A 25,683-nucleotide genomic window follows, 5' to 3' on the forward strand; every position below is an offset into this window, starting at 1 on the left:
TGCCGCAGACTTTAAGACTGCTGTGAAAGGTGTACTTTTGGGAACACTGAGTACTCCGTAAGGCAGACAGCAGCGTGACTTTAAAGGAAAACTTGGACATGGTGGAGCAGGTCTGGACAGAGTTGCCATGCCATCTCCATGCAGCAGCCCCACTTCCTCTGTGGTGCCGGGGACTGCAAAAGTTGTTCTGTGCTATTCTGTGACAAAAGGTTTTTCTTGGTGCTTTCTTCACATAGTACCTGATCTTGGGTCTGCATCCCCATCGTTATTCTTTTCTTCCCCTTCTCTGCAGCAACACAGATCCCTTCTTATTTCTTCTCATCTTTTTTTTAAATGGCTTCATTTTTTCTTTTATTATGTTTTTTATTATAAAAAGAATATACACAATGTATAGGCAAGTTACAAAGTATAATAATAAAATGATCCAGCATCTAACACAAGAGAATATTAATACTGTTGATGTTCCCTCTGTGATCATCCACTTGCCCTGGAGGTTACTATTACGTGAATTGTATTTATTAGTCATTCCCTCACTTTTCTTTAAAAATTTCACCACACATAATAGGTATTCCAGAAAGACTCTACCAAATTATTCTCCCACCAAAAGTCTTCTGTTCTCTTCACACTCACTTTTGAAGGGTAATATTTTTAAAAGCTTATGAACATAATTTTTTATTAGTTACATAACAGCCCATCCTTCTGAAAACTCAAAGGTTCCTGAGTAAGCTGTGTACGCACCCTCTACAAGAAGAGCTCTGCAAAAACCTAAAGATGATAAACCTAAGCATGCTTCATAAAAGAGTGCTTTGTGGTGACAGTGTAGACTGGTAAACTTTCAATACTCAAAGGTAGCTTAGTGAAGAAGTTCCTAAAATTTAACAGACAAGTTTTACCAGTCCACGGAAAATCAGAAAAGGAAGGAATAAGGAATGTGATGAGCTCTTTAACAGAGCTACATGTATGCAATCTAAAGACCTGCTCTTTAGTCTGAGATTATCCTACTTTCTTGGAATTAAATTTTCTTTTTCTTCATAAAATGATAGGAGATGGTAGGTATTTTTTGGTTGCTGTTCATGTGCTCTTTTTAAAATTAAAATTGAACTTCCCTAGCCAAATAAAAATTTGAAAACCCTATGTCTTACCCAAGTCTTGTGAAATTGTACTGGACCACAAAATCCCAAAGTTTGGCAACTGGAAAACTCTGGCCTTGAGACTTCAGCATCTCTCCCCCTTAACATCCCAGAGTAAAACTAAGAAGAAATTAACAACTTCCTCATTGTCTCTACTTCTGGCATCCTTTCTTGAGTTCTCCAACATAAGGAAAAAACTATAATAAATGGAGACGACTGGGAAATATGAAATTAACCAATGATCAACTTTGTAAATTCCATCACTGATTAGCTTTGCAATGTTAGGAAAACATTTTAACCACACTACATGATAGGCTCCTCATGTTTTTTCTTTTGCACAATAATAAAAATACATATATATATATAACATATATCTATAGCTTATCATTTCCTGAGATAGAAGCACTAATGTTGAAGCCAGTCTAAAAACATGAATCACACTTTCAGCTCTATGGAAGAAATAGTCTACATAACTTTAAGATGTTATTTACATTTACATGGGACCTTCGGCATATTATATGTACAAAGAGAAACATCAATTATTATATCTGCCCAAGCCCAGAGCACAGAACCAATACTGTTACTTGAAAAATACATTTCAGCTCAAAATAACAAAGTTGTCTGAAGATGTCACAGGAGAGGCAAATCCCTCAACCTCACTACTAATTAAGAAAATTAAACTAAGACCACCATGTGATACCATTATATACCCACCAAACTGGCTAAAATTTAAAAGACTAGCAACACCAAATCTTGTAAGTGTGTGTTGGTATAACCACTTTGGAAAACACTATCTACTATGACTTAAGATATACCCTAGAACTCAGCAATTCTATTCCAGATATATACCCTGGATAAACTCCTGTACATGTGTACCAAAATACACAAATAAGAATGTCCACAGCAGAATTGTTTTAATACAATAACAGTCCCAAATTGGAAACAATCTACATATCTATATACAGTACAATGAATAAAGACAATATGGATTATTAAACCCTATAAGGTAAATGGACAAAATATATATATGCGTATATATATGTAAGTATATACTTAATGCCGAGTGAAAGCTACTCAACAAGAAAAAGATACAGAATGACTCCATCTGTACAGAATTCAAAAACAGAACCATTCAATATGATTTGGGTGATAAACTAAAAGGGAAATCAAGGAAACCATTATCACAAAACACAGGAGAGAGAGATTATCACAAAGGAGGAGAGAAGGATGGTGATCCAGAAGGAACAAATGGGAGGCCACTGAGAGCTGGAAATGTCTCATTTCTTGACCTAAGTAGTGGTTACACAGGTGTTCATTTTATAGTTATTCTTTAAGCTGTTCATATGCTTTATACAATCTTCTGCATAAAAATGATGTATCTCAAAAATTAAAAAATTGTAAGGAGCTGCATCTTGAAGTAGTAGATGTCTTATCACATGATATGTTTAACCAGAGCTAAAGGTTCACAAATCAGGTCTGTTACAGCAGGAACTCAAGTACTAGTCAGGAATTTGGACTAGCTGGCCATCAGACTCCTGCCAATCTAGAGATTTTAGGCATCTATTTTCATACCTTGTAACGATGATTTTTATGAACACTATTCTGGAAGCAGTCCATACAGAGTACACATGTTGGATCAATTGCACAGTCCCTGAAAAAGATTAAAAATCAGACTCCAAAATTTACATGACTCCTGCTGATGCTCAAGGTATGACTATAAAGTAATGTGAATGAATTTCCTATATCATGCACAAACTGATTATGAAAATACTTTAAAAACTGAATTCCAGGGACTTCCCTGGCAGTCCAGTGGTTAAGACTTCACCTTCCAAGGCAGGGGGTGTGGGTTCAATCCCTGATCGGGGAGCTAAGATTCCCACATGCCTTGTGGCCAAAAAACCAATACATAAAACAGAAGCAGTATTGTTAACAAATTCAATAAAGACTTTAAAGTCAAAAAGACACGTGCACCCCAATGTTCACTGAAGCACTATTTTCAATAGCCAGGTCATGGAAGCAACCTAAACGCCCATCGACAGACGAATGGATAAAGACGTTGTGGTACATATATACAGTGGAATATTACTCAGCCATAAAAAGGAACGAAATTGGGTCATTTGTAGAGACACGGATGGACCTAGAGACTGTCATACAGAGTGAAGTAAGTCAGAAAGAGAAAAACAAATATTGTATATTAATGCATATATGTGGAATCTAAAAAATGGTACAGATGAACCGGTTTGCAAGGCAGAAATAGAGACACAGATGTAGAGAACAAACATATGGACACAAAGGGGGGAAAGTTGGGGGTGGTAGGGGTGGTGTTATGAATTGGGATTGACATATATACACTAATATGTATAAAATAGATAACTAGTAAGAACCTGATGTATAAAAAATAAATAAAATTAAAAAAAAATTCATTTTCTGGTGCTCCATTTGGTAGCACATATACCAAAATTAGTTTTCTGAAAAATCATCAGCTTTTTTTCATTCTCTGCATCATCTTACCCTATTACAGTTATGAATGTATTTTACAGACACTGATTGTTCACTGGTAAATGAGGCTTGGTTAAAGACAAAATTCATTAGAATGTAAGCAACATAAATTAAAGGATTTTAATTTATTTTATTATAATGATATGTCCCAAGCATGTAGATCAGTGCCTGGCACACAACAGGTATTCAATGAATATTTACTGAATAAATTAAATTCAATCTCTCTTAATCTCTTTCCTAATAAAAACTTCTAAAATGTAAAATTTTATTTAATACTTTCAAGGAAACATTAACAATAATATATATTAGTGCAAAGTGCAAAATTAATTTTTAAAATATTTATTTAGAAAAGTTGAAGAGATGGAATTCGGCAGTTTTAAAAATGAATTTTTATAGGCTAATAAATAAAAACTGACTAATAATAGCCTCTAAAATATAATATCATCTACTAACCTATTCAGAGCAGGATTTGTCAACCTCAGCAGTACTGACATTTTGAACTGAATAATTATTTGCTGGCGATATAGGTGACTGTCCGTGTGCCATAGGATGTTTAAGCAGCAACCCTGGTCTCTACCCACTAGATGCCAGTACCATTCCCCTAGCTGTGACAATTAAAAATGCCTCCATGACCCTTTTGGAGAAATGAGGTCTACAAATATCTACTATGCTTTAGCTGAAATTGACCAGGCTTCAGCTAAAAATATATAACAAGATAAATGAAACTTACTGTCATATAGCAAAATAGAAATAAAATACTAAAGCTGACTGTTTCCTGAGAAAGGAAGAGAATAAAGAAAAGCAGCATGTTCTAGACAACTGTTAACTATACATAAACCAGTCAAACCTAGAATTACAGTGAAGCAAAAAACAATTCTCTGTATAAAATCTAAAACTTCACATTCCTAACCTAAACAACCTCTAATAAAAGAAAGAAAAGGGCCTCCCTGGTGGCGCAGTGGTTGAGAGTCCGCCTGCTGATGCAGGGGACACGGGTTCGTGCCCCGGTCCAGGAGGATCCCACATGCCACGGAGCGGCTGGGCCCGTGAGCCATGGTCGCTGAGCCTGCACGTCCGGAGCCTGTGCTCCCCAACAGGAGAAGCCACAACAGTGAGAGGCCCGCGTACCGCAAAAAAAAAAAAAGAAAGAAAAAAAAACTAAAAGTGTTGTTAAGATCTAAAAGTTAAAAGTTTCAGGCAGGAGTAGAGAATAAAAAAGTTCTCTGTGTTACCATGCTGTGTTAAGTCAATCTCTCTCACAAAAGGCAAAAAAAAAGCCTAAAGCTGTTTCCAGTTTCCTTACCACTGGCCTCTTCTATCCAACTAAATTACAAATGCTCCTACAGGTCCACAACCCTCTGATACCAAATCTCACTTGGTGGCGGAAAAATGACCTGAAATGACAAGGGACTACAGACTTTATTTATACCACTTGCTGTGAACAGTCATAGGTTTCTTACAGAAATGCTCTGTTTGATTACAGGATCCTGACCTGACTCCACTAGGGAAGTATTCAGAATTCTGAAATACATGTGGCGCCAAGAGTTTCAGATAAGGGTGTATGGACTATGTTATAAACAAGGCAAAAATATATCTCTTATATACTTCTGGAGAACAGGAAGAAAAAGTGAGAGAACTGTTTAAGTCATATATTTAAAAACAAGCTGTATTAGCAAAAGCAAACTTATAGTGCACAATACAACAAAGTAAATTATGTAGAATTAAATATATTATAAATAGTAATATACCAAGAAAGGTACATCATAAAATACATACAGAACACCAAGTTGTTATTATAACCAATCCTGTACATTTCTAAATCTTACCTACAAGAATATGTTGTCTCTCCACTTTTGAAAACCTTCCCACAGAGTTGAAATGCTCCACTGTGCTTCAATTTCTCTAAGCAAATATCTGGATCTTCTCCAAATAAGTACCATTCCAGTGGAGTGACTATTGACATTTGTATATTCTCCTCCTGCTTTTCCAAGTCTGGTTCCATTTCAGCAAAATAAATTTCGGGCACCAATCGTGCCAAATGGTTCAAGAAAGTAGTATGAAAATCAATTTGCTGATGCCACCACTGAAAAACAAAACAAAACAAAAATTAAACTTTGTTACAAGTTCCTTCTTAAAAATCTAGGGGCACCAGTAATTGTGTAGTTTCAGAGGAACTGATTTACAATATATTCTTCCTTTATACTTCACCAATACAAAAGGAAAGTAAATGATTTTTTTTTAAAAAAAGGCTTGGAAATAAGTGGTTGTCCCCATATCACAGATATCTGGAAAAAAGAAGTGCAGCTATAGTGGATGGAGAATTACTCTTCCCTTCTGAAATGGTCAACTCCTGGTATGTGAAGATTCTATTATCAGTCAAAGGCTGTAGAGACAAAGTATTCCCCATACCAGTAGTTCAACTATTTTATTTTCTTCTTACAATTTTATTGAGATATAATTGACATATAGCACTTATAAGTTTAAGGTATACAGCATAATTATCTGACTTACATATATCATGAAATGATCACCACAATAGTTTTAGTGAACATCCATCATCTCACACAGAAACAAAATTAAATGAATAGAAAAAAAAAAGTGTTTTTCCTTGTGATAAAAACTCTTAGGATTTACTCTCTAGTAGTTTAATTATTTAAAGGAACCGTAGCGTTTAATGAGAGATCAAAATGAATGAGTGCCAGAGTTTTCAGAACACAAAAAGCACTAACCATAAAAGAAAAAAAACAGATAAATTGGACCTCAGCAAAAGTAAAACCTTCTGCTCTTCAAAAGAAACTGTTACAGATGGCATTTCTGCCATGCTTATTTATACATGAAAACATGTTCAACATCATTAAATCATTAGAGAAGCGCAAATTAAGACAACAATGAGGAGAAACCAAGATGGCGGCGGAGTAGAAGGACGTGGAGTTCATCTCTCTCCACAAAAGCATCAAGAATACATCTACAGATGGAACAATTCTCAAAGAACACCGGCTGAACACTAGCAGAAGACCTCGGACACCAGAAACGACAAGAAACACCCCTGCATAACCGGGTAGGATGAAAGTAAGAAGGGAAAAATAAGAGGAGAAAAAGTGGGACAGGATCTGTGCCCCTCAGGGGAGCTGAAGCACAGAGGTTCCCGCATCCGGGGAAGCCCCCTCACTGATGGGGAAATCACTTGGGACAGAAGGCGAACATCTGAGGCTGTCAGAGGAGGATGAAATGGCTGGTCTGTAGCAGACGGGACAGAGTGAGATCTACACAGATGGTCAGTGCCACAGGCCTGTGTGCCCCAGACTGGGACGTGTGTCTGCCAGTTCACACGGGGGCTGAGAGCTGGAACATGGGGATTAGAAAGCAAACCTGGGGGGAGAACTGCTGTTGGCTGCAAGGAGACAGCCTGAGGGGACAGGAGGGAGGAAATCAGCAACCGGGACACTTATGAAGGAAACCCAAACTGCCATAGAAGCAAGGCACCACTGTTGAATGACGTGCAGTGGGTGGAACCACCACAGCAGCCTCTCTCTCCCCACGCACTGACCCCTGCCCCAACAGGCGCTAGGAAAAGCTGCCAGAACTGACCTTCTCATGCCGGTCACCAGGCGCTAGGAAAGGCTCCCACTAGGGCCAGATCTCTCATGCCCGTGGCCACCAGTTTTCCTGCGTACCTGTCGCTGCCAGGGCCCCCAAGACCCAGGCAGTCATGCCACCTCCGCGCCCTGTCCTCACCAGAGCAGACCTGAGGGCTCCAAGGCAGCCTCGGAAGCAGACTCTGGTGGGTGGCACACACGCAAAGGTGGGGTTAAAACCACAGCTGAGCCCCAGGGGCGGGGCGACTAAAGAAGAGGAACAAAAATCTTTCCGTGCAGCTACACAAACTGCACGTTAAATCCCCGCGATCGTCTTGGTAAATCCTCCATCTATGAAATATCTGAACGGACAACGAGTGTTCCCAGAACAGAAACCAGTCTAGTGCTAGCAGCTATGGACTTTGGGGACTAGTACACCCAAGAGTTGGGCCATGTCAGAGTCCTAGCTGTCCCCCAGTACCCAGAGAGAGACCAGAAACCTACCTAGAGGTTTTGGAGGGTGGCCTGGGGATACAGAGGTTGGCTGTGACTCAAGGTGAGGGCAAGGACACTGACAGTTGAGACCCCAGGAAAATATAATTATTACTATTTTTTTAATGTTTTGTTTTGTCCTGTATATTTTATTATTTGTTTTTATTTAGTTTTTTAAATTTATAATATTTTTTTCTATTTCTACATTACTTTTTTGTTGTTCTGTGTTTTTAACTTGCTTTTTTTTTCTTTGTGCTATTTAACTTTTATTTATTGTTTTTGTGTGTTTGTTTTGTATTCCTTGCTTTTCCCTTCAATTTGCATTCTGCTTTTGTTTTTGTTTTTCTGGTTAGTTTTGCTTTTAATTGTTTAATTTTGTTTTGGGATTCTTTTCTTGGTCTGGCTGTTCTTTTTCATTTTCTCTGTTTTATGTTTTGGTTTCTTATTTTGTACGTGTGTGTGTGTGTGTGTGTGTGTGTGTGTGTGTGTGTGTGTGTGTGTGATTATTTTTGTTTCTGTTTGGTTTTACTTTTACCATTTGGGGTTTTGTTTGTCTCTTCCTTTGTTTGTTTCTTTCTTTTTAATTGTTGCTGTTGCTTCTTGCTTGTTTTTGTCTTTGCTATTTGTCCCGAGTTTTGTATGTCTGTTTGTTTTCATTTGTTTTCTTCCTACCCTTTTATTTCTTTCTTTTTTCTTTTCTTTTTTTTTCCCCCATTTTTGCTGAGCTGTGTGGCATGCGGGGTCTTGGTTTCCAGGCAGGGGGTCAGGCCTGAGCCTCTGAGGTGGGAGTGCCGAGCCCAGGAAACTGGAATGCCAGAGAATTCCTGGCCCCAGAGCTCTCCCGGGAGTCTCCATCTCAACTCCAAGACCCGACTCCACCCAACTGCCTGCAGGCTCCACTGCTGGACACCCCATGACAAACAACAAACAAGACAGGAACACAAACCCAACCATCAGCAGACAGGCTGCCTAAAGTTGTACTAAGGCCACAGACACCCCAAAACACACCACCTGACACAGCCCTGTCCATCACAGGGAAAAGATCCAGCTCCACCCACCAAAACGCAGGCGCCAGTCCTTCCCACCAGGAAGCCTAAACAGGTCACTGGACCAAACTCACCCACTGGGGGCAGACACCAGAAGCAAGAGGAACTATGACCCTGCAACCTGCGGAAAGGAGACCTCAAACACAGTAAGTTAGACAAAGGAGAAGACACAGAAATACGCAGCAGATGAAGGAGCAAGGTAAAAACCCACCAGACCAAACAAATGAAGAGGAAATAGGCAGTCCACATGAAAAGAATTCAGAGTAATGATAGTAAAGATGACCCAAAATCTTGGAAACAGAATGGAGAAAATACAAGAAATGTTTAACAGAGACCTATAAAAACTAAAGAACAAACAGTGATGAACAACACAATAACTGAAATTAAAAAACAAAATAGAAGGAATCAATAGCAGAATAACTGAGGCAGAAGAACGGATAAGTGACCTGGAAGATAGAATGGTGGAAATAACAGCCAAGGAGCAGAATAAAGAAAAAAGAATGAAAAGAATTGAAGACAGTCTCAGAGACCACTGGGACAACATTAAACGCACCAACATTCGAATTATAGTGGTCCCAGAGGAAGAACAGAAAGAGAAAGGGTCTGAAAAAAATGTGAAGAGATTATTGTTGAAAACTTTCCTAACATGGTAAAGGAAATAGTCAATCAAGTCCAGGAAGCGCAGGGAGTCCAGGCAGGATAAACCCAAGGAGAAAAATGCTGAGACACATATTAATCAAACTATCAAAAATTAAATACAAAGAAAAAATATTAAAAGCAGCAAGGGAAAAACAACAAATAACATACAAGGGAATCCATGCAAGGTTATCAGCTGATCTTTCAGCAGAAACTCTATAGGCCAGAAGAGAGTGGCAGGATATATTTAAAGTGATGAAAGGGAAAAATCTACAACCAAGATTACTCTAGCCAGCAAGGCTCTCACTCAGATCTCACAGAGAAATCAAAAGCTTTACAGACAAGCAAAAGCTAAGAGAATTCAGCACCACCAGACCAACTTTACAACAAATGCTAAAAGAACTTCTCTAGGTAGGAAACACAAGAGAAGAAAAAGACCTACAAAAACAAACCCAAAACAATTTAAAAAATGGTAACAGGAACATACATATTGATAATTACTTTATATGTAAATGGATTAAATGCTCCAACCAAAAGACACAAAGTGGCTGAATGAATATAAAAACAAGATCTGTATATATGTTGCCCACAAAACACCCACTTCAGACCTAGGGACACATACAAACTGAAAGTGAGGGGATGGAAAAAGATATTCCATGCAAATAGAAATCAAAAGAAAGCTGGAGTAGCAATACTCATATAAGACAAAATAGACTTTAAAATAAAGACTGTTACAACAAAGGACACAACATAATGATAAAGGGATCAATCCAAGAGGATATAACAATTGTAAATATGTATGCACCCAACACAGAAGCACTTCAATACATAAGGCAAATGCTGACAGCCAAAATAGTGGAAATCGACAGTAACACAATAGTGAGGGACTTCAACACTACACTTACACCAACAGATAGATCATCCAGAAAGAAAACTAATAAGGAGTCACAAGCCTTATATGACACATTAAACCAGACAGACGTAATTGATATCTATAGGACAATCCATCCGAAAGCAGCAAAATACACTTTCTTCTGAAGTGCACATGGAACATTCTCCAGGACAGATCACATCTTGGGTCACAAATCAACCCTTGGTAAATTTAAGAAAACTGAAATCGTATCAAGCATCTTTTCTGACCACGATACTATGAGATTAGAAATCAATTACGGAGAAAAAAACCGTAAAAAACACAAACACACGGAGGCTAAACAATATGCTACTAAAGAACCAAAAGATCACTGAAGAAATCAAAGACGAAATCAAAAAATACCTACAAACAAATTACAACAAAAACACGACGATCCAAAACCTATGGGATGCAGCAAAAGCAGTTCTAAGAGGGAAGTTTACAGAAACACAAGCCTACGTCAAGAAACAGGAAAAATCTCAAATAAACAATCTAACCTTACACCTAAAGGAACTACAGAAAGTGGAACAAACAAAACACAAAGTTAGCAGAAGGAAAGAAATCATAAAGATCAGAGCAGAAATAAATGAAATAGAAACAAAGAAAACAACAGCAAAGATCAATAACACTAAAAGCTGGTTCTCTGTGGTTTCCCTGGTGGCGCAGTGGTTGAGAGTCCGCCTGCCGATGCAGGGGACACAGGTTCGTGTCCCGGTCCAGGAAGATCCCACAGGCCGCAGAGCGGCTGGGCCCGTGAGCCATGGCCGCTGAGCCTGCGCGTCCAGAGCCTGTGCTCCGCAACGGGAGAGGCCACAACAGTGAGAGGCCCGCGTACCGCAAAAAAAAAAAAAAAAAAAAATCTTCCAACAAACAAAAGCCCAGAACCAGATGGCTTCACAGGTGAATTCTACAAAACATTTAGAGAAGAGCTAACACCCATCCTTCTCAAACTCTTGCAAAAACTTGCAGAGGAAGGAACACTCCAAAACTCATTCTATGAAGCCACCATCACCCTGATACAAAAACCAGACAAAGATACTACAAAAAAAGGAAATTACAGACCAATATCACTGATGAATATAGATGCAAAAATCCTCAACAAAATACTAGCAAACAGAATCCAACAACACATTAAAAGGATCATACACCATGATCAAGTGGGATTTATCCCAGGGATGCAAGGATTCTTCAATATATGCGAATCAATCAATGCAATACACCGTATTAACAAATTGAAGAATAAAAACCATATGATCATCTCAATACATGCAGAAAAAGCTTTTGACAAAATTCAACACCCAATTATGATAAAAACTCTCCAGAAAGTGGGCATAGAGGGAACCTACCTCAACATAAGAAAGGCCATATATGACAAACCAACAGCAAACATCATTCTCAATGGTGAAAAACTGAAAGCATTTCCTCTAAGATCAGGAACAAGCCAAGGATGTCCACTCTCACCACTATTAATCAACATAGTTTTAGAAGTGCTAGCCACAGCAGTCAGAGAAGAAAAAGAAATAAAAGGAATATCAATTGGAAAAGAAGAAGTAAAACTGTCACTGTTTGCAGATGACATGATACTATACATAGAGAATCCTAAAGATGCTACCAGAAAACTACCTGAGCTAATCAATGAATTTGGTAAAGTTCCAGGATACAAAATTAATGCACAGAAATCTCCTGCATTCCTATACACTAACAACGAAAGATCAGAAAGAGAAATTAAGGAAATAATCTCATTCACCATAGCAACAAAAAGAATAAAATACCTAAGAATAAACCTACCTAAGGAGACAAAAGACCTGTATGCAGAAAACTATAAGACACTGATGAAAGAAACCAAAGATGACACAAACAGATGGAGAGATATACCATGTTCTTGGATTGGAAGAATCAATATTGTGAAGATGACTACACTACCCAAAGCAATCTACAGATTCAATGCAATCCCTATCAAATTACCAATGGCATCTTTTACAGAACTGGAACAAAAAATCTTAAAATTTCTATGGAGACACAAAAGACCCCAAAGAGCCAAAGCAGTCTCGAGGGAAAAAAATGGAGCTGGAGGAATCAGACCCCCTGACTTCAGATTAGACTACAAAGCTACAGTAATCAAGATAATATGGTACTGGCACAAAAACAGAAACAAAGATCAATGGAATACGATAGAAAGCCCAGAGATAAACCCACACACCCATGATCAACTAATCTATGACAAAGGAGGCAAGGATATACAATGGAGAAAAGACAGTCTCTTCAACAAGTGGTGCTGGGAAAACTGGACAGCTACATGTAAAAGATGAAATTAGAGCACTCCCTAACACCATACACAAAAATAAATTCAAAATGGATTAGAGACCTAAATGTAAGACCAGACACTATAAAACTCTTAGAGGAAAACATAGGAAGAACACTCTTTGACATAAATCACAGAATCACAGCAAGATCTTTTTTGATCCACCTCCTAGAGTAATGGAAATAAAAACAAACAAATGGGACCTAATGAAACTTAAAAGCTTTTGCAAAGCAAAGGAAACTACAAACAAGACGAAAAGACAACCCTCAGAATGGGAGAAAATATTTGCAAACATATCAATGGACAAAGGATTAATCTCCAAAATATATAAACAGCTCATGCAGCTCAATATTAAAAAAACAAACAACCTAATCAAAAAATGGGCAGAAGACCTAAATAGACATTTCTCCAAAGAGGACATACAGATGGCCAAGAAGCACATGAAAAAAGCTGCTCAACATCACTAATATTAGAGAAATGCAAATCAAAACTACAATGAGGTATCACCTGACACCAGTCAGAATGGGCATCATCAGAAAATCTACAAACCACAAATGCTGGAGAGGGTGTGGAGAAAAGGGGACCCTCTTGCACTGTTGGTGGGAATGTAAATTGATACAGCCACTATGGAGAACAGTATGGAGGTTCTTTAAAAAACTAAAAATAGAACTACCATGTGACCCAGTAATCCCACTACTGGGCATACACCCAAAGAAAACCATAATTCGAAAAGACACATGCACCCCATGGAAGCAACCTAAATGCCCATCGACAGACGAATGGATAAAGAAGATGTGGTACATATATACACTGGAATATTACTCAGCCATAAAACAGAACGAAATTGGGTCATTTGTAGAGATGTGGATGGATCTAGAGACTGTCATAGAGAGTGAAGTTAAGTCAGAAAGAAAAAAACAAAAATCATATATTAATGCATATATGTGGAACCTAGAAAAATGGTACTGATAAAACGTTTTGCAGGGCACAAATAGAGACACAGATGTATAGAAGAAACGTATGGACACCAAGGGAGCAAAGTGGCGAGGAGGTAGGTAGTGGTGGGATGAATTGGGAGATTGGGATTGACATATATACACTAATATGTATAAAATAGATAACTAATAAGAAATTGCTGTTTTAAAAAATAAAATTTGAATGATAAAATAATAATAAAATGGTAGCTCTAATGTCAACCACATCAATAATTACATTAAATTTTTTTTAATTAAAAAAAGAAGTAACAAAGGATTAATCTGCAAAATATACAAACAGATCATATATCTCAATATCAAAAGCAAACAAACCAATCTAAAAATGGGCAGAAGCCCTAAAGAGACATTTCACCAAAGAAGATATGGAGATGGCCAAGAGGCACATGAAAAGATGCTCAACATCACTAATAATTAGAAAAAGGCAAATCAAAACTACGAGATATCACCTCACACCAGTCAGAATGGCCATCATCATGAAATCTATAAACAATAAATGCTGGAGAGGGTGTGGAAAAAATGGAACCCTCTTGCACTTTTGGTGGGAATGTAAATTGATACAGCCTCTGTGGAGAACAGTATGGAGGTTCCTTAAAAAACTAAAAAATAGAACTACCATGTGACCCAGCAATCCCATTCCTGGGCATATATCCAGAGAAAACCGTAATTCGAAAAGACACGTGCGCCCCAATGTTCATTGCAGCACTATTTACAATAGCCATGACATGGAAACAACATAAATGTTCATCAACAGAGGAATGGATAAAGAAGATGTGGTACAGATATACAATGGAATATTACTCAGCCATAAAAAGGAACAAAATTGGGTCATTTGTACAGATGTGGATGGACCTAGAGACTGTCATACACAGTGAAGTAAGTCAGAAAAACAAGTATCGTATATTAACGTATATATATGTAATCTGAAAAAATTGGTATAGACAATCGCATTTACAAAGCAGAATAGAGACAAAGACGTAGAGAACAAACGTATGGATACCAAGGGGTTGCGGGAGTAGGTAGGATGAATTGGGAGATTGGGATTGACATATATACACTACTGATACTATGTATAAAATAGATAATTAATGAGAACCTACTGTGTAGCATAGAGAACTCTATTCAATGCTCTGTGGTAACCTAAATGGGATGGAAATCCAAAAAAGAGGGGATATATGTATACGTATAGCTGATTCACTTTGCTGTACAGTAGAAACTAACGCAACATTGTAAAGCAACTATACTCCAATAAAAATTTTTTTTAAATGACAGTGAGATACACCTATAATACCTAAATAAACATTTGGCAATACCAAGTATCAACAAGGATGCAGAAAACTGGAAAAGGAATGTGCTGGTAGGAACTCAAAATGTTATACATCCACTTTACAAAAGAGTTTAGCAGTTTCTTACAAAGTTAAATATATACTTACTATATGACCCAGCAATCAAACTCCTAGTTATCTACCCAAGAACTTATGTTCACAGACAATTGTACATGAAGTTATAGCAATTTTATTCATTATCGCTCAAAACTAGAAATGATTCAGGTGTCCTTCAACTGGTGGATTATAAACAAACTGTACATCCAAACCATAGAATACTGCTCAACAATAAAAGGACTGAATTATCAATGCATGCAACATCAAAAGAAGTCAAACTCAAGAGGCTATGTCCTACTGCCTCTTAGCAGTTGGGACCATGTTCATGTTGTCAGCGTATCTGTGAACTGAGCAAAGCCCACCTCTGTGCCAAATTCCTGATTCCCATTATAAGTGGCTTTGGTGTTTTTCCTTTTTTGGCTGTGCTGCAAGGCATGTGGGATCTTACTTCCCCGACCAGGGATCGAACCCACGCCCCCTGCAGTGGGAGTGCAGAGTCTTAACCACTGGACTGCCAGGAAAGTCCCTATAAGTGGGTTTAACAGACACTATATGCAGATTTCAATACCACCACCCTTATCTTCAATCAAACAAGAGAGCTTTCTAAGTATCAAGAAATGCCCTGTTAAAAGACTTTCATGGATTACTCGTTGGCAATTTGGCCTTAAATGTGAAGTGATTACCTCAAACCACACAGCCAGCTCAACATTTTTAATGCCACTCAGTAACAGCAGGCCTAAAAGAGAGGTAGGAGAAACAGAACTCTCTAGTATCAAACCAACAGTGGTGATTTCAGTTGCAGTTAATACCCTTCCAATTAAATTAATACTGTTCATTTGAAATATGTTGGCTTTCTGGTTTTATTAGAATTTCATGTTTGTTTTATACTTAAATTAAAACTGTAAGTATAAGGCATTCATAGTAGTTTTATATTTGTACACATTTAAGTTATATTATAAATTTTTTAAAAATTTTTAAAGGCTATATGCTATATAATTCCATTTATATAACATTCCAGAAAAGGCAAAACTACTCGAGATAGAGGATAGCAAAGTGGTTGCGAGGGGCTGACTACAAAGTAGCAGCAATGTAATTTTTGAGGGCAATGGAACTGTTCTGTAGTATCTATTATGGTGACGGTTACACAACTGTTGGCAACTGTCAAAACTCATAGAACTGTAGAATAAACAGTTATTTACTTTATGTAAATTTTCACAGTGAATAAAAAAGAACATAGTTTGAAAAAGAAAAGGAGAAACAGGTTGAGAGAAAATATTTGCAATAATACATTCCATCCAAAGATCAGGGATGAAGCAAGGATATCTGTTCTCTTCTATTCAATATTGTACTACAGGTCATAGCTAGTGAAATAAAACAAGAAAAATAAATAAAAGGCATGATGATTGCAAAGGAAAAAGTAAAGCTGTCTCTATTCACAAACAATATGATTACTCTTCATAAAAAACTCTAAGGAATCAGTTAAAAAACACACATAAAAATGGTAAGTGAATTGAGCAAACTCATTAGATATAAGATCAACAGATAAAGATCACCTGTATTTCTATACACTAGCAACAAAAAACTGGAAAATGAAATTTTTAAAAAAACAGCATTTACAATAGCATCAAAAAACATAAAGTACTTGGGAGTTAATTTAATAAAGATTGTGAAAAACCCCTACACTGAAAACTACTAAACATTATTGAGAGAAATTTCTAAAACACCTAAAAAAATGAAGAGCTACATCATGTTCATTACTTAAAAGATTCAATACTGAGATGTCTATACTTCCTAAACTGAGCTACAGATTCTACACAATCCCAGAAAGCTTTCTTGTAGAATTGACAAGCTGATTCCAAAATGAATATGGAGGGAATTCCCTGGCATTCCAGTGGTTACAACTCGGCCCTTTCATTGCCATGGCCCAGGTTCAATACCTGGTTGGGGAACTAAAATCCCACAAGCTGCACAGCACAGCCAAGAAAAAAAAAATGTAAAGGACTTAGAAAAGACTTAACACTACATGATTTCGGGACTTACTATAAAAGATATAAGAAATGAGACTGTGGAATTAGCACTGAGATAAATATATATATATATATTTTGAGATAAATATATTTATCAATGGAACTAAGAGAGAGTTTAAAAATGAATCCACACATATAAAGACAACTGATTTTTTTAAAAGGAGCCAACATAATTCAAAAGAGACAGCATTTTCAAAAACTGGTGCAGGAGTAATTAGATATCCTTATGGCATCAACCCGTACTTCACACCACACACAAAAATTAATTCAAAATGAATAAAAGATTTAAATATTAAAAAATAAAACTGTTGGGACTTCCCTGGTGGCGCGGTGGTTAAGAATCCACCTGCTAATGCAGGGGACACAGGTTTGATCCCTGGTCCAGGAAGATCCCACATGCCACGGAGCAACTGAGCCCATGTGCCACAACTACTGAGCCTGTGCTCTAGGGCCCATGAGCCACAACAACTGAAGCCCACACACCTAGAGCCTGTGCTCTGCAACAAGAGAAGCCAACACGATGAGAAGGCCGTGCACTGCAATGAAGAGTAGCCCCCACTTGCCACAACTAGAGAAAGCAGGTGTGCAGAAGCGAAGACCCAATGCAGCCAAAAATAAATAAATAAAATAAATAAATTTTTTAAAAAAATAAAATAAAACTAAAATTTCTTGACAAAAACATAGGAGAAAACTCTTTGACATCCTATGGGTGGGCAAAGAGTTCTTGGACAGGGCAGGAAAAGCACCAACCATGAAAAAAATGGATAAATTTTTTATTTTAATCAAAATTAAAACCTTCTGTTACTCAAAATGCACATGAGTAACTGTTACCCAATACTGCTACTCACTGTGCATTTTTCAAATTTTTCATACAACCAAATACTGAAAGATGAATTTTAGAATGGATCTATATTAAAATGAACATGCCCCTACTTCTTAAATTAAGCTACCCCTTCTATGAAATTACACAGAAATAGGAGGAAACTAAGAAGTATATTTATCATACACTAACCCAACTTGCCAGTAGAGCATAGGGCACCAACCCACAGCTATCTATGGTAGCTAAGGTCCTGGCCCTTTTGGCACAGGAACACCCTTGTGCCAAGATGTGAGACTGATTATTCAGACCACTGGGTAGTGTTATCTAGGCAAAAACTTACCAAAAGAATGAAGGAATCCTAGAAAAAATAATAGGGATGGAAAATTAGGACTCTTCAGTCTGTAAAAACAAAGGCTAGATAACGTTTATAAAATCATAAAGAGTTTCGACACAGTTAACATATACTTGTCCACTATATCTTAAAGTAAATTAACAGGTGTCCCCTTGAAGTGTTAAAAAACAATTTTCAAGGCAAAGAAAAGGAATGAGAATTCTATTCAGCTATGATAAACTAATAAAACTTGTCTAAGGAGTTTTCTAATCTGACATTTAATTAGAATTAAGAATTTACAAGGCAGGGAGACCTTCAAGATGGCAAAGGAGTAAGACGTGGAGATCACCTTCCTCCCCACAAATACATCAGATATACATCTACATGTGGAACAACTCCTACAGAACACCTACTGAACGCTGGCAGAAGACCTCAGACTTCCCAAAAGGCAAAAAACTCCCTGCATACCTGAGTAGGGCAAAAGAAAAAAGAAAAAACAGACAAAAGAATAGGGTCAGGACCTGTACCTCTGGGAGGGAGCTGTGAAGGAGGAAAAGTTTCGACACACTAGGAAGCCGCTTCACTGGTGGAGACGTGGGGTGAAAGGGGGGAAGCTTCGGAGCCATGGAGGAGAGCACAGCAACAGGGGTGCAGAAGGCGAAGTGGAGAGATTCCCACAAAGAGGATCAGTGCGGACCAGCACTTACCAGCCTGAGAGGCTTGTCTGCTCACCCACCGGGACGGGTCGGGGCTGGGAGCTAAGGCTCGGGCTTCGGAGGTCAGATCCCAGGGAGAGGACTGGGGTTGGCGGCGTGAACACAGCCTGAAGCGGGCTGGTGCGCCACAGCTAGTTGGGAGACAGTCCAGGAAAAAGTCTGGAACTGGCTAAGAGACAAGAGACCATTGTTTCGGGGTGAGTGAGGAGAGGGGATTCAGAGCACTGCCTAAACGAACTCTACAGATGGGCGCGAGCCGCGGCTATCAGCGCGGACACTAGAGACAGGCAGGAAACGCTAAGGCTGCTACTGCAGCCACCAAGAAGCCTGTGTGCAAGCACAGGTCACTATCCACATCCCCCCTCCTGGGAGCCTGTGCAGCCCGCCACTGCCAAGGTCCCGTGATCCAGGGACAACTTCCCAGGGAGAACACATGGCACACCTCAGGCTGTTGCAAGGTCAGGCTGGCCTCTGCCGCTGCAGGCTTGCCCCACATTCCATACCCCTCCCTTCCCCCAGGCTGAGTGAGCCAGAGCCCCCTAATCACTTGCTAATTTAACCTCGTCCTGTCTCGGGGAACAGACGCCCTTAGGCGACCTACACGCAGAGGCGGGGCCAAATCCAAAGCTGAACCCCAAGAGCTGTGTGAACAAAGAAGAGAAAGGGAAATCTCTCCCAGCAGCCTCAGGAGCAGTGGGTTAAATCCTCACAATCAACGTGATGTACCCTGCATCTGTGGAATACCTGAATATACAACGAATCATCTCAAAATTGAAGCGGGAGACTTTGGGAGCAACTGTAGACTTGAGGTTTGCTTTCTGCATCTAATTTGTTTCTGGTTTTATGTTTATCTTAGTTTAGTATTTAGAGTTTATTATCATTGGTAGATTTGTTTATTGAGTTGGTTGCTCTCTTCCTCCTTTTTTTTTTGTATATAGATATATATTTTTTTCCCTTTTCTCTTTTTGTGAGTGTGTGTGTGTATGCTTCTTTGTGTGATTTTTGTCTGTCTTTGCTTTTATCATTTCTCCTAGGGTTCTGTCTGTGCGTTTTTGATTTTCTTTTTTGTTTTAGTATAGCTTTTAGCATTTGTTACCATTGGTGGATTTGTTTTTTGGTTTGGTTGCTCTCATTTCTTTCTTTCTTTTTTTATTACTTTTTAATTTTTTTATTTTTAATAATTATTTTTTATTATAATAACTCTATTTTACCTTATTTTTTTCTTTATTTTTTTCTCCCTTTTCTTCTGAGCCATGTGGCTGACAGGGTCATGGTGCTCTGGCCGGGTGTCAGGCCTGTGGCTCTGAGGTGGGAGAACCGAGTTCAGGACATTGGTCCACCAGAGACCTCCTGGCTCCATTTAATGTCAAACAACAAACGCTCTCCAAGAGATCTCCACCTCAATGCTAAGACACAGCTCCACGCAACGACCAGCAGGCTACAGTGCCGGACACCCTATGCCAAACACTAGCAAGACAGGAACACAAACCCACCCATTAACAGAGAGGCAGCCTAAAATCATAATAAGGTAACACACACCCCAAAGCACACCACCGGATGTAGTCCTGCCCACCAAAAAGACAAGATCCACCATCATGCACCAGAACACAGGCACCAGTCCCCTCCACCAGGAAGCCTACACAACCCAACTAAACGAACCTTAGCCTCTGGGAGAAGACACCAAAAACAGTGGGAACTAAGAACATGCAGCCTGCGAAAAAGAGACCCCAAACACAGTAACTTAAGCAAAATGAGAAGACAGAGAAATACACAGTAGCTGAAGGAGCAAGGTAAAAACCAACCAGACCAAACAAATGAAGAGGAAATAGGCAGTCTACCTGAAATTGAATTCAGAGTAATGAGAGTAAAGATGATCCAAAATCTTGGAAAGAGAATGGAGAAAATACAAGAAACCCTTAACAAGGACCTAGAAGAACTAAAGAGCAAACAAACAATGATGAACAACACAATAAGTGAAATTAAAATTGCTCTAGAAGGAAGCAAAAGCAGAATAACTGAGGCAGAAGAACGGATAAGTGACCTGGAAGATAAAACAGTGGAAATAAGTACTGCATAGAAGAATAAAGAAAAAAGAGTTAAAAGAATTGAGGACAGTTTCAGAGACCTCTGGGACAACATTAAATGCGCACCAACATTCGAAGTATAGGGGTCCCAGAAGAAGAAGAAAAAAAAAAAGGGACTGAGAAAATATTTGAAGAGATTTTAGTTCAAAACTTGCCTAATATGGGATAGGAAATAGTTAATCAAGCCCAGAAAGCCCAGAGTGTCCCATACAGGATAAATCCAAAGAGAAACATGCCAAGACTCATATTAATCAAACTATCAAAAACTAAAAACAAAGAAAAAATATTAAAAGCAGCAAGGGAAAAACAACAAACAAACAAGGGAATCCCCATAAGGTTAACAGCTCATCTTTCAGCAGGAAGTCTGCAAGCCAAAAGGGAGTGACAAGACATATTTAAAGAGATGAAAGGGAAAAACCTACAACCAAGATTACTCTGCCCAGCAAGGATCTCATTCAGATTCAATAGAGAAATTGAAACCTTTACAGACAATCAAGAGCTAAGAGAATACAGCATCACCAAACCAGCTTTACAACAAATGCTAAAGGAACTTCTTTAGGCAGGAACACAAGAGAAGAAAAAGATCTACAATAACAAACACAAAACAATTAAGAAAATAGTAATAGGGAGATACATATTGATAACTACCTTAAATGTAAATGAATTAAATACTCCAAAAGACACAGACTAGCTGAATGGATACAAAAACAACACCCATATACATGCTGTCTACAAGAGAACCACTTCAGACCTAGGGACACATACAGACTGGAAGTAAGGGGATGGGAAAAGATATTCCATGCAAACGGAAATCAAAAGAAAGCTGGAGTAGCAATTCTCATATCAGACAAAATAGACTTTAAAATAAAGACTATTACAAGGGAAAAAGAAGGACACTACATAATGATCACGGGCTCAATCCAAGAAGATATAACAATTGTAAATATTTATGCACCCAACATAGGAGCACCTCCATACATAAGGCAAAGGCTAACAGCCATAAAAGGGGACATCGAGAGTAACACAACCATAGTAGGGGACTTTAACACCACACTTTCACCAATGGACAGATCATCCAAAATGAAAATAAATAAGGAAATACAAGCTTTAAATGATACATTAAACAAGATAGACTTAATTGATATTTATGGGACATTCCATTCCAAAACAGCAGAATACACTTTCTTCTCAAGTGCTCATGCAACATTCTCGAGGCCACATCATATCTTGGGTCACAAACCAAGCACTGGTAAATTTAAGAAAACTGAAATTGTATCAGGTATCTTTTCTGACTACAATGCCATGAGACTAGATACCAATTACAAGAAAAAAATCTGTAAAAAATACAAACACATGGAGGCTAAACAACACTGCTAAATAACCAAGAGATCACTGAAGAAATCAAAGAGGAAACCAAAAAATACCTAGAAACAAATGACACTGAAAACACGACACTTCAAAACCTATGGGATGCAGCAAAAACAGTTCTAAGAGGGAAGTTTACAGCAATACAATCCTACCTCAAGAAACAAGAAACATCTCAAATAGACAACCTAACCTTACACCTAAAGCAATTAGAGAAAGAAGAACAAGAAAACCCCAAAGTTAGCAGAAGGAAAGAAATTATAAAGATCAGATCAGAAAGAAATGAAGGAAACGATAGCAAGGATCAATAAAACTAAAAGCTGGTTTGGGGGCTTCCCTGGTGGCGCAGTGGTTGAGAGTCCACCTGCTGATGCAGGGGACACGGGTTTGTGCACCGGTCCGGGAAGATCCCACATGCCGCAGAGCGGCTGGGCCTGTGAGCCATGGCTACTGAGCCTGCACGTCCGGAGCCTGTGCTCCACAATGGGAGAGGCCACAACAGTGAGAGGCCCGCGTACCACAAAAAAATAAACAAATAAAATAAAATAAAAGCTGACTTTTTCAGAAGATAAACAAAATTAATAAACCATTAGCCAGACTCATCAGGAAAAAAAGGGAGACGGCTCAGATCAACAGAATTAGAAATGAAAAAGGAAAAGTAACAACTGACACTGCAGAAATACAAAGGATCATAAGAGATTACTACGAGCAACTATATGCCAATAAAATGGACAACCTGGAAGAAATGGACAAATTCTTAGAAAAGCACAACCTTCTGAGACTGAACTAGGAAGAAATAGAAAATAAAAACAGACCAATCGCAAGCACTGAAATTGAGACTGTGATTAAAAATCTTCCAATAATCAAAAACCCAGGACCAGATGGCTTCACAGGTGAATTCTATCAAGCATTTAGAGAAGTGCTAACACCTGTCCTTCGCAAAGTCTTCCAAAATATAGCAGAGGGAGGAACACTCCCAAACTCATTCTACAAGGCCACCATGACCTTGATACCAAAACCAGACAAGGATGTCACAAAGAAAGAAAACTACAGGCCAATATCACCAATGAACACAGATGCAAAACTCCTGAACAAAATACTAGCAAACAGAATCCAACAGCACATTAAAAGGATCATACACTATGATCAAGTAAGGTTTCTCCCAGGAATGAAAGCATTCCTCAATATATGCAAACCAATCAATGTGATACACCATATAAACAAATCGAAGCAGAAAAACCATATGATCATCTCAACAGATGTATTAAAATCTTTCAACAAAATTCAACACCGTTTATGATAAAAACCCTCAAGAAAGTAGGCATACAGGGTACTTACCTCAACATAATAAAGGCCATATATGAGAAACCAACAGCCAACATTGTTCTCAATGGTGAAAAAATGAAACCATTTCCACTAAGATCAGGAACAAGACAAGGTTGTCCACTCTCACCACTGTTTTTCAACATAGTTTTGGAAGTTTTAGCCACAGCAATCAGAGAAGAAAAAGAAATAAAAGGAATCCAAATCGGAAAAGAAGAAGGAAAACTGCCACTGTTTGCAGATGACATGATACTACACATAGAGAATCCTAAAGATGCTACCGGAAAACTACTAGAGCTAATCAATGAATGTGGTAAAGTAGCAGGATACAAAATTAATGCACAGAAATCTCTTGCATTCCTATACACTAATGATGAAAAATCTGAAAGAGAAATTATGGAAACACTCCCATTTACCATTGCAACAAAAAGAATAAAATACCTAGGAATAAACCTACCTAGGGAGACAAAAGACCTGTATGCAGAAAACTATAAGACACTGATGATAGAAATTAAAGATGATACCAACAGATGGAGAAACAGATATACCATGTTCTTGGACTGGAAGAATCAATACTGTGAAAATGACTATACTACCCAAAGCAATCTATAGATTCAATGAAATCCCTATCAAATTACCAATGGCATTTTTTATGGAACTAGAACAAATCACCCTAAAATTTGTATGGAGACACAAAAGACCTGGAATAGCCAAAGCAGTCTTGAGAGAAAAAAAAACGGAGCTGGAGGAATCAGACTCCCTGACTTCAGACTAGACTACAAAGCTACAGTAATCAAGACAATATGGTACTGGCGCAAAAACAGAAACACAGATCAATGGAACAAGATAGAAAGCCCAGAGATACACCCATGCACCTATGGTCAACTAATCTATGACAAAGGAGGCAAAGATATACAATGGAGAAAAGACAGTCTCTTCAACAAGTGGTGCTGGGAAAACTGGACAGCTACATGTAAAAGAATGAAATTAGAACACTCCCTAACACCATACACAAAAATAAATTCAAAATAGATTAAAGATCTAAATGTTAAGCCCAGACACTATAAAACTCTTAGAGGAAAACAAAGGCAGAACACTCTATGACATAAATCACAGCAAGATCCTTTTTGACCCACCTCCCAGAGAAATGGAAATAAAAACAAAAATAAACAAATGGGACCTAATGACACTTAAAAGCTTTTGCACAGCAAAGGAAACCATAAACAAGATGAAAAGATAACCCTCAGAATGGGAGAAAATATTTGCAAATGAAGCAACTGACAAATTATTAATCTCCAAAATTTACAAGCAGTTCATGCAGCTCAATATCAAAAAAACAAACAACCCAATCCAAAAATGGGCAGAAGACCTAAATAGACATTTATCCAAGGAAGATATACAGATTGTCAACAAACACATGAAAGGATGCTCAACATCACTAATCATTAGAGAAATGCAAATCAAAACTACAATGAAGTATCACCTCACACCAGTCAGAATGGCCATCATCAAAAAATCTACAAACAAGAAATGCTGGAGAGGATGTGGAGAAAAGGGAACCCTCACCCTCTTGCACTGTGGTGGGAATGTAAATTGGTACAGCCACTATGGAGAACAGCATGGAGGTTCCTTAAAAAACTAAAAATAGAACTATCATATGACCCAGCAATCCCACTACTGGGCATATACCCTGAGAAAACCGTAATTCAGAAAGAGACATATACCACAGTGTTCACTGCAGCTCTATGTACAATAGCCAGGACATGGAAGCAACCAAGGTGTCCCTCGACAGATGAATGAATAAAGAAGATATGGCACATACATAAAATGGAATATTACTCAGCCATAAAAAGAAACGAAATTCAGTTATTTGTAGTGAGGTGGATGGACCTCGAGTCTGTCATACAGAGTGAAGTCAGAAAGAGAAAAACAAATACCGTATGCTAACACATATATATGGAATCTAAAAAAAAAAAGGTTCTTATGAACCTAGGGGCAGAACTGAAATAAAGATGCAGATGTAGAGAATGGACTTGAGAACACAGGTAGGGGG

The 25,683-nt window shown here is 38.3% G+C and overlaps 1 protein-coding gene across 5 annotated transcripts in view; it reads right to left on the reverse strand.

Moving 5' to 3' along the window:
- The window catches only part of UBR1 (ubiquitin protein ligase E3 component n-recognin 1), a 167,885-nt gene that overhangs the window by 123,453 nt on the left and 18,749 nt on the right, over positions 1 to 25,683 (reverse strand). For 4 of the 5 annotated variants that reach the window (XM_079915121.1, XM_079915122.1, XM_079915120.1 and 1 more), the window contains exons 2-3: positions 5,456 to 5,712; positions 2,703 to 2,781 (exon numbers count right to left, since the gene is read on the reverse strand). In XM_079915121.1, coding sequence (XP_079771247.1) covers positions 2,703 to 2,781; positions 5,456 to 5,712 — 336 coding nt within the window. Of the gene's footprint in view, positions 1 to 2,702; positions 2,782 to 5,455; positions 5,713 to 25,683 lie in introns of those variants that run through there. The other variant, XM_079915124.1, reaches the window with a different exon arrangement.

This window comes from Stenella coeruleoalba (assembly GCF_951394435.1).
Source record: "Stenella coeruleoalba genome assembly, chromosome: 2".
Lineage (NCBI taxonomy): Eukaryota > Metazoa > Chordata > Mammalia > Artiodactyla > Delphinidae > Stenella > Stenella coeruleoalba.